General features: G+C 42.1%; 1 protein-coding gene across 1 annotated transcript in view; it reads left to right on the top strand.

The window, feature by feature from the left end:
• Positions 1-1,121: 1,121 nt before the first annotated feature.
• The window catches only part of ARID2 (AT-rich interaction domain 2), a 101,061-nt gene continuing 92,965 nt past the window's right edge, over positions 1,122-9,217 (top strand). Inside the window, exons 1-3 of the mRNA XM_064655846.1 lie at positions 1,122-2,088; positions 2,249-2,342; positions 3,474-3,571. Of these exons, the coding sequence (XP_064511916.1) occupies positions 1,997-2,088; positions 2,249-2,342; positions 3,474-3,571 (284 nt within the window). The 5' untranslated portion in view covers positions 1,122-1,996. The remainder of the gene's footprint in view (positions 2,089-2,248; positions 2,343-3,473; positions 3,572-9,217) is intronic.

Here is a 9,217-nt window from a genome sequence, read left to right as displayed (position 1 = left end):
TCAAGTCCAACAGAAAAAATATTCTTTGAAAAAAAAAAGTTTTATTTTCTGAAGTTAGCACTTGGAGTAAAAAGGAATTATAGTTTTCCTTCTTTAAGTGTTCACTGGGGGCCATAACGTGCCATTGATTTTAAAACACAGGCCCTGATTTTAACGAGTTCTGCTTAAAAAAACCCTATCCTGTAGGCCCAATCTGGCCTTGAATTTCAATGTACTGGTTGTGAGGGGCAAATATTCCTTCAGAGTCTCTTAAACTGGAGCAAGCACTCACCTGTGGCTCTGTTTGCATGCCAGGGAAGGACTAATGCCCACCTGGGCACCGCCTGCTTTACCCGAGGAGCAAAGGTTTGATGGAAGACACCCTTTACCCCATGGGCCCTTTATTGCTCCTGTTTACCCCAGGTGGCACCGAGGTTCACCATGGTTGGTGTGCAGGTCTTTCACTGGGCTCCGCTGTGGAAAGCACGTCAGGAGATGAGTGTTTACAAACACTGCGCACACCACAGGCAGAGGGGAAGCGGCCTGCAGTGCCACTGGGGGCTGCTGCCGGTCCAGGGTGGGGGCCAAGACCTTCCCCTCCATTACTTTTGTCCTGCGTGTTCCATTCGTCAATGTACAGAAATATATGGGCGGCTTAGATTGCATACAGCAGTCCTGAGGCACTTTGGTTACAGGCCGTAGTATCTCCAAGAGAAAGAAGGAAAAAAAAAAAATTATGGAGTGAGCCAGAGCTCAGGCCCCTGCTGGCAAACCTCTTCAGGGCACCCCCTGCTCGGGGAAGCGCTCTGTATACTCCTTTGGAGAGTTTGAAACCCCTCACGCCTCAAAATGAGGGGTTCCTGCTGCTCCCCCCCCCCTCCTAGCCCCCCCCCGTGCCATCCGGGGCGACTTCCTGCCCTTGGAAACACCTCGGTCCGGGGGACTCGGAAAGTTTTCTGAAAGTCTACATCCACCAGTGCCCCCTTCCGTTGTTGTTTTCTCTCCCCTTGAACTCAGGGCGTTGGGTTTAGTCCAATTAAAAAATTCGGCCCCGCTTTCCAAATCCACCTTTCCCGCCCCCCCTTCCCTTCCCCCCCCCCCCCCCCCCCAGCCGGCAGCCAGCGGAGGGAGGCCGGTCGGCGCGAGCCTGGCACGGGAGGGCCCCGCACCGGCCCCGCGCCCCACAACAGCCGGTAGTAGCCGTTTTTTTCCTCCCTCTTCTCCCTCTCCCTCGCCTCTTTCCGCCCGGCTTTGTGTGAAGTTTGCGGCACATTGCAGATGAGCCCTTAGCGGCGAGAGGAGCCTATTGTTCCCCGCCAGGAACTGCTTGCTGGGGCTGTGCTGGCTTTTGCCTTTGGAGCTGCCTTCTGCAGTACCGGCAGCGGCCTCCGGGGCCCGCTGTGTCGCGCTCTCGTCCAGGCAGAAGCACGGCGGCCTCAGATCTTTTTGTCTGAGCGAGAAGAGAAGTGAATCCCGCTGCCGCCGCCACCGCCGCCGCCGCCGTAGCTGTACAGTGTGTGTGTGTAAGGGAGCGAGCGAGGGAGCGAGCGAGCGAGGGAGGGAGATCGCATGGAGCCGCGGCTGTAACACACACACACTGTCAATACCTCACTCCGGCTCCCCCCCCCGCCCCACCACAACAGTAACCCAATTCATTGTGTGATCCAGCAGCACCATGTTGAGTCTCATGTGCAGGCTGGATCGGCTGGGTTTGTGGTGCTGAGAGAGGCAGCAGCCGCGGGAGGAGGAATTTACTGAGAGGTGCCCCTCTCCCTCCCTGCCTCTTCGCCCGTGTGTTGTGTGGAGACAGGACTCGCAATTACCACACTCTCGGGGCTCCCTTATTCCTTTTAAACTTTTTTTTAAACAAGCCCCTCTCCATGGCTGATCCCCGGCCGAGCACGGGCACCTGGGTCTCTTAAAGACAAGGAGGAGCCGGGGATTGTTGTTGTTGTTGTCGGCCGTTTTTTTTTTAAATTGGATTTTTTTTTTTACGAGAACCTTTTTTATTACAAAAATGGCAAATTCGACGGGTAAAAACCACGCAGACCAGCGGAGAAAGGGACTCGCTTTCCTGGACGAGCTGCGGCAGTTTCACCACAGCAGAGGGTGAGGAAAATGGGGAGATGGAACGGGAGGGGGGGAGGCTTTTAAACCGACCAGATCCAACTTCCAGCCCCTTCCCTGAAGGACACGGCAGCCCTAGCGAGGGGAGAAAAGGGGGCAGAGCTGACAAGTTGTGGTGTTTTGTGTGTATCTCCTTTGGCAGGTCTCCTTTTAAGAAGATCCCCGTGGTGGGTGGGAAGGAGCTGGATCTTCACGCTCTCTATACCAGAGTCACCACTTTAGGCGGATTTGGGAAGGTGAGTGGAAGTTTTAATTTGGGTTTCCCTCCCACTAACCTCTTCCCAAAAGTCTCCTCTGACCCCCAGGGGTGGCGGGGGGAGCCGGGGTGGCCGAGAACCGTCCTATTTAAAGCCGGTTATAGAAGGTGGGGGGTGGAAGGAGGAAGCGAGCAGACAGGCAGGTTGGTGGCTCGGCCTTGTCGGCGGAGCGATGAAGGGGGACCCGGGGGTACAGCGCACACCCCGCTCCTGCCTCCCCCGCCTCCGCCGGACCCCCTCGCCCCTGCCCCCCTCCCCGCGGCACCGAGAGGGGGGAGCAGGGAGCTGCGGGCGGCGAGAGGAGGCTTCTTTCGGCTGTGGTGGCAGCTCTGTGCGTCTCTCTCTCTCTCTCGCATAGGGAAAGACAGAGAGGAGAGAGAGAGTCTGAGTGCAGTTTTAGTGCAACTCAAAATTAGCGGGCATGTTTAACATCGATAATCGGCACGGAGCATGGGCTAGGGAACGATCCTCGCAGCCGGGGGGGGCCGGGCGCTGCCCTCCGAGCCTTTCCCGGGGAAAAATAACAAAAGGGGCACCCAAGACGGTGTGTAATCAAATAGCCATCTTTAGGCTTCAAGGCTGGGGACAGAAATGTAGGCCTCAAAAGAAAGGCCTCTCTATGTCTGTGGATCTGTGTTGGGGGGACCCCCCGGGCCGGCGCCCCCGCGCCCCGCAGCCCAGGGGGCGCCCCCGCAAGCACTTCCCTGCATTATTTTAAACTTCTTTGGGTTTTTAACGGACCGCGTTAGGATTTAAAAGGGGGCGACAGAGGGACTCCCGATTGGTTATTGTCCAGGCAGTAAAAACAAAAACAAACAAACCCCAAAACAATACCAGCCTTCCCGGCCGTCCCCCCAGAAAAAAAATATGTTTATATTAAAAAATAAATGCATTAAGAGACCCGTGAGAAGCGGGATTATTCCCGAAGGGTGAATACTACCCACTGTCAATAAAATACATGATCCTAAATCCCATATACATTTGTGCTTATTTATTTTTATATATTTATCTATTTGCTTCATTGCAGCATGTGTTTTTTTGTGATGTTCGCTGTCAGCAACATGTTTTCGTGTACGTTGTGTATCTCGGCCTGTGTGTTGTTTTTGACAGGTATCAGAGAAGAATCAGTGGGGAGAAATTGTAGAGGAGTTTAACTTTCCCAGAAGTTGTTCTAACGCTGCCTTCGCTTTAAAACAGTATTACTTGCGGTGAGTGCTATCAAGCTGTTCCAGTAGTATTTTTGAGCGTGGGGTTATATTTGGTTTTCAATGTGTGCAATAATAAAAATATCCCTGCTCTTTAAAAATGCTGTAAAATAAAGCAGAAAGAACTTGTAATTTCTTACTGGTCTGGTGCAGTGATCAGTTAAAGGTGATTCTGTTTCTTAGTTATTTTGATTTTATATCTGCAAGCGTTAAACTTTGAAGGGATCCCAAGTATACAAACAATATATGTCAGGGCCATTTTTTTTGATTGTTTTAGAATGACGATACTAAAGGACTGTTACTAAGAGATCATGTTGTTATAGTTATAGAAACTTAGGTTAATTTTTGGAGCACTGAAATGTGTTGGTATGTGTAAACTTGTTTACTACTCAGTGGGGTCAGACATTGAATGAAAATGCATCTGCAGGAAGGTAAACTACTTTGGATAAATTATATTGTTATCAATTACTAGCAGTATATATTTTTTGTTTTAGAGTACAAAGAGCTAAATAATTTTTTTTATTACTTGAAAAATAAATTTTTGCAGGTTTTAAAAATAAGATTGCATTCCTTGAAATGATACAGGTTATTTTTTGTAATACAGATTATTTTTCAGTGTAGTGTGGAGTTCATATTGTATATTTTAAATTACTGTTTGTGGTATTATTCAGTTACTAGATTACTTTTTAAAAAGAAATTATTTTTTATTAAGTTTTGGTGATTTTTTTTGTGGAAAAGATTTTTAAATGATTGTGTTTTAGATGGTATATGTAGACATCTGTATTTCATTTAGAAGGGAGTTTTGTGAACATTGGTTAAGGAATGTAATTTTCTGTTTCTGCATTATAAATATGATATTTTTTCATTGAAATTAATGATAATATAGGTGTGTAATATGTACAAAAGATGTATGGACTTCTGGATTTCTGTTTTGGTGAGCTGAGTACACACAGGCTTTATCTGTTCTTAGTTGGGCCTTCTGAATTAGGAAATGCAGTAATTGTACAGGTGCACTTTCTATTGGTTGTCCTAGATTGACTTCCAGCTTGAAGCTGTAGAGTTCATAGCACAGTGGAGCAGTTATTGAGTTACAGTGATGTCTGAAAAACCTTAGTCAGATATTTGTAGTTACTGAATTTTTCTTTTTTTTTTGTGATGACATATGATTTGCTTTAAGATCCAGATTAAGAAAAGAAATTACTGTTGTTAATATTTTTAGCAAATTTTATGATTGGTAGCAGGCCTAGGCCTAGGAATTAAGTGAGGAGCTTGCTTTAGGATGTCCTTCCCTGTTGCTTTTTTAATCTCCCCCCCATAGTATTGAGGTAGTGTTGCTGAAGATTTGTCATATCATAGAAAGCAGTTATTTCCTTTTTGAGCTTTCCTGTTGGACCATGTAGTCTGTTACTTGACTAGATTTTACATGTAATATGCAAAATGATAGTTTTTTGATTTTTTGTTTTGTTTTGTTTACCCTTTGCTTTCTATTTCTGTATATATCGTAAATATTGGAACAGCCTGACTTTTTGCAGAAAAAGATTGACATTTGTGTTTTCATCTTACTTCAAAAACCTTTATATGCTGGGACAGTTAACACAATTAGTGTTAATTTAGACTTCTAATAATTATTAATTTGAATAAGATATTAGTTTTTAAGTTAGAATCAGACATACAAAAATGTTATTTTTATTATTGGCATGCTGATATTGACGTTATTTGAAATACAGTGGTTGAAAAAATGTATAAATACAAATAATTGAAAGGGCCTTTTCCTTATTTGGAATTTAGGACAAAAAGTTGGTAAATGGTTAAGATGAATCTTTAAAAATGTCTTGCCCTAATCTGTGTGATTTACTTAGGCCATTCTGAAATAAGCTATCAAGGTTGTTGGTTTTGGGGTGGACTGGTTTTTAGTGGTGGTTTTGTTTTTTGTTTGGTTTTTTTTGGTTTCTTCTGATTTGCTGCTTTGCTCACTGTTGCTTCTCACATAATGTGAGTTGGATGTCAACTGTTTCCCAGCTGAGTTCACCTCTTTTCATGTGCAGTAGTAAGATTGTATGTGCATGTCTCTGTGCTAGGTTAACATTTGTTTAGCTTTAACCTAGAAGGTTTAAGGGGGACGGTGTCTGGTTCTAGGGAAAGAAAAAACACTTTAATGGTAAATTTGTTACAAGGGTCTAGTTTGTCTGTGTTGAAGAATATAACCTGAGGTTTCTTACAGAGCTAGATTTTCTACTGCAGTTTTTGAACTGCTGAGCAATTATCCTTGGAAAAAAAAGTGTTCCTCGTGAACCTCAAGTATGACTATAATCTTGGCCTCACTACTGTAATGACTTTGCAAACAAAGTCAAATTGAGGCCTATCAACTTCTATATCGATTTTTATCCAATTGTGTGTCATTTGTAGTGTAAAGTGAGGAATCTACGTGGCAGATGGGACCCTGTTGAATTCAGAGGGATTCAGTGGTGTGCACTGAATTCACTACATGAATTCATTTGCAGATTTGGATTTGGGATGGTTCGTCATTAAAGTTGCTTCCTTCTGTGAAACTTCTGGTATAATGTGTTTGCTGAGATGAGATCTCAAGCTACATGGACCACTTGCTAATTTTGCTGTGTTGCCTCTAATAATGCTGTCTTTTTTACTTAAAATTACTATGTAAACAATTGAGAAAGTTGAATTATTTGTGTGAGGTCAGTAGTCCTGTTGGCTTGATCAGACTGAATATTTTGCAAAACAGTCACTGGGTTTTTCTAGGCAGTTGGGAAGTGTGTTTTTTCTGTATAAATAACTTCCATTTTGACTGTTGTGGAATTTTGCTATGTGTCTTTGGGAATGCATGGTAGGCTCCATTAAAGAGGAGAATTGTTTAAACTTCTGATGTAATTCTGATAGGCTTTATGATTGGTAATAGTTGAATACATGGTAGCCAATCTTATCCACCCCTTCTCTCTTGCACTGCTCTCCCTTTTCTGTCACTGGAAAAAGTTGTTTATAATAGGGAAAGTCTGAACCATTCAAACTTTGTGCCTGTGTTGCTTTGAGCTGTCTGACAGGTGAAGTAATTTATGCACTGTGGTTCATAGTGAGCAGTCAAAAGCCACAATGCCGATAACCATTGATAGAACTGTACTTGTTAATGTAGTTCTATAAGTCTTTACAGCATCAGAGAGTGTAATTCCATTGGATGTAGTACAAATTAGATGTTTCATCTCAATTGAGGTGAATTAGTAAAGCATTTTCCAAATACTTCTCTGAAGATTGTTTTATAATGGTAATGAAAATATTTTAGTGTGGGGTCATAAATGTAAACATCAGGAATGTGGGCCTGCTTTTATGTTTTTGTTAGTAAACATACAGTAGGTAAAAAGAAAGCTAACATGGAATATAGCTTGTTTTTTATGTTACTGGTTGATCAGGTTACAGTCCTACAAAGAATTGAGCTGATGTGACCTCGTGTTAGTATAAGATTCTGTTGGTTTTCATATGAGTGTAAGTGATACGTTTATTTTTGTTGTAGGTCTTCATCTTTTTCTGGGGAGAGGCCTTGTACACTTAAATGTGTAAATGGAATATGCCTAACTGAATTAGAAATTAGTTTGGTTTTTAAAGGTATTTACCTACATTAAGATAAATGATATGAAAGGACTAGCTGTAAAGTAAGTATAAGTCTTAGTACTGCAGAGAACTCCTGAAAGGTGGGCAGTATGTGTGTATTGTAAGCTTCTGGCAAAGGCAGCAGAAATTAGTTAATACTAGTTCAGGTGAACAAGAATTTGCTGTTTTAAATATTGGAGAGGTAAGGGGAAGTAAAGTAGAAAGGAAGGAGGTCAGTACATAAATGAGAAGTTGTATAAAGTTATTATTAAGGCAAGCCATTATGCTGAATTTCCTGAAATTCCATATATAGTAGGATGAAAAACTGAGCAGTTAAAAATCAGAACCATATGAATGAAGTAGTTACTGATGACAAATAGAGGAGGTTCTTGAAAGATCTGAAGATCTGAAGATATGTATAAGTAATCTGATCTTTAAGATGCCCCTAAAAAATTAAATAATAGTACTGATTTTGTAAAAAAAAAATAAAGGGGGGAGAAAAAAAAAAAAGCATGAACTCAAGAGCTAGATAAAGTGGATTCTGTTCTTAGTAAAATAGTGGCAGAAATATCAGGGAAACAATAATAAGCCTGGAGTTTTCCAAGCAGAAATTACTTTAAGAGAGTTTTCTTTGTTATTCTTGCTCAGTGTTTAAAATTAGGATCTGATACTGCAACAGCATCTGCACACAGATCAGTGGGTATGGAGAAGTACAGGACTGGCTTGTTTGCCAGATCTGATTGCAGGTTCAAGGCCCCAGTAAATGAAGAGAAAGTTGTAGCTATAGTAAAATTTTACATATTTTCTAAAATTAAAATACATCTCAAAATCTCTTGTTAACAAATTATTTATGTATATGGATAGTTATGTGAATGAAAAAAATGGTTGAAGGACCATAAACGAAAATAGAACAAAGTATAACGAATAGATTTGGTGAGTCACAGCAGTTTTAGGTGCTAAAGGAGTAACATCAGTGCTTACATATGCACGTAGTAATACAAGTTTAGCCATTTTAGGCTTATTTAGTGTCTACATTGCTTAACTTTATGAGAAGGTGAATAGTGCACTTGCAGTATTAGCAGACAGTGAGAGTGAGAAGAGTTAAACACAAGTCAGGGCAGAAAAGAAAAGGTTATCTAAAGAAATTAGGCACATTGTTAGAAAATACAAGTGAGATTTAGTTTGGAAAATGCAAGCTAAAACAGTTGAGGGACCGTAATCCAAAACAGGTATTCATTGTGAGGGAATAACCTGGAAAGCAGTATTGCTGAAAAAGGGATAGGAGTGATACCATGGGCCTGATAATCCTGTCAGTTGTGTGCACCCAACTCCCTTTCATATGAAAGGGATTTGTGCATGCTTCTGATAGGAAGGACAGGCCCCATTTACAATATAATATATAGACTTTGTAAAATTCAGAATGAGTTTAGGTTGCATCCACAGAGGCATTGAACAAGTGGGAGGTGGATTTCTGTACAAGATTATGGAACTATGTTTGGAGTACTGTTTTACTTCAGAGTCTTTGCAACAGGTGGGGCAACTTAACAGAAACTTAGAGAAGAGCAACAAAATATTAAAGAGACTGAAGGGACTGACTGAATTAAAAAAAAAAAAAAGATTTACTAAATAAATATGTTTTGCTTGGCTAAATTAACATTTTGCTTGAGAAGGAGAAATTATATCTTCCAAGTGTTTTGAACGGTCTAAGTACTTAAAAGGGAGATAATTTTAAGTAAAATAAGAGGTTGTGTTAATGTGTAAGCTGAGATGAAACTGAAGGAGAAAGTTCAGAACAGAAACACAGCAGGACAAAACCCCCCCAGATGTACCTGAATACCTTCTAGTACCAATAGTATGCCAGGTAGGGGGGAACCCCACCATGGGTCATGCAGCATTGGCCTGGCCAGGAACTAATACATGTGCAACAGGTAATGAGCCAGGACTGGCAGAGAAAGGGACCAGATGACCTTACAGGTTTTGTCCATCCTTGAATAGTGCCATAATGAAGACTTTCATCTTGCATAGCTACAGACTTCACGTGTGGAATCTGTT

This window comes from Pseudopipra pipra, chromosome 5 (assembly GCF_036250125.1).
Source record: "Pseudopipra pipra isolate bDixPip1 chromosome 5, bDixPip1.hap1, whole genome shotgun sequence".
NCBI classification, from domain to species: Eukaryota; Metazoa; Chordata; class Aves; order Passeriformes; family Pipridae; genus Pseudopipra; species Pseudopipra pipra.
Note: the sequence above shows the minus strand (reverse complement) of the source record. Positions and strands in the feature narration are given on the sequence as shown.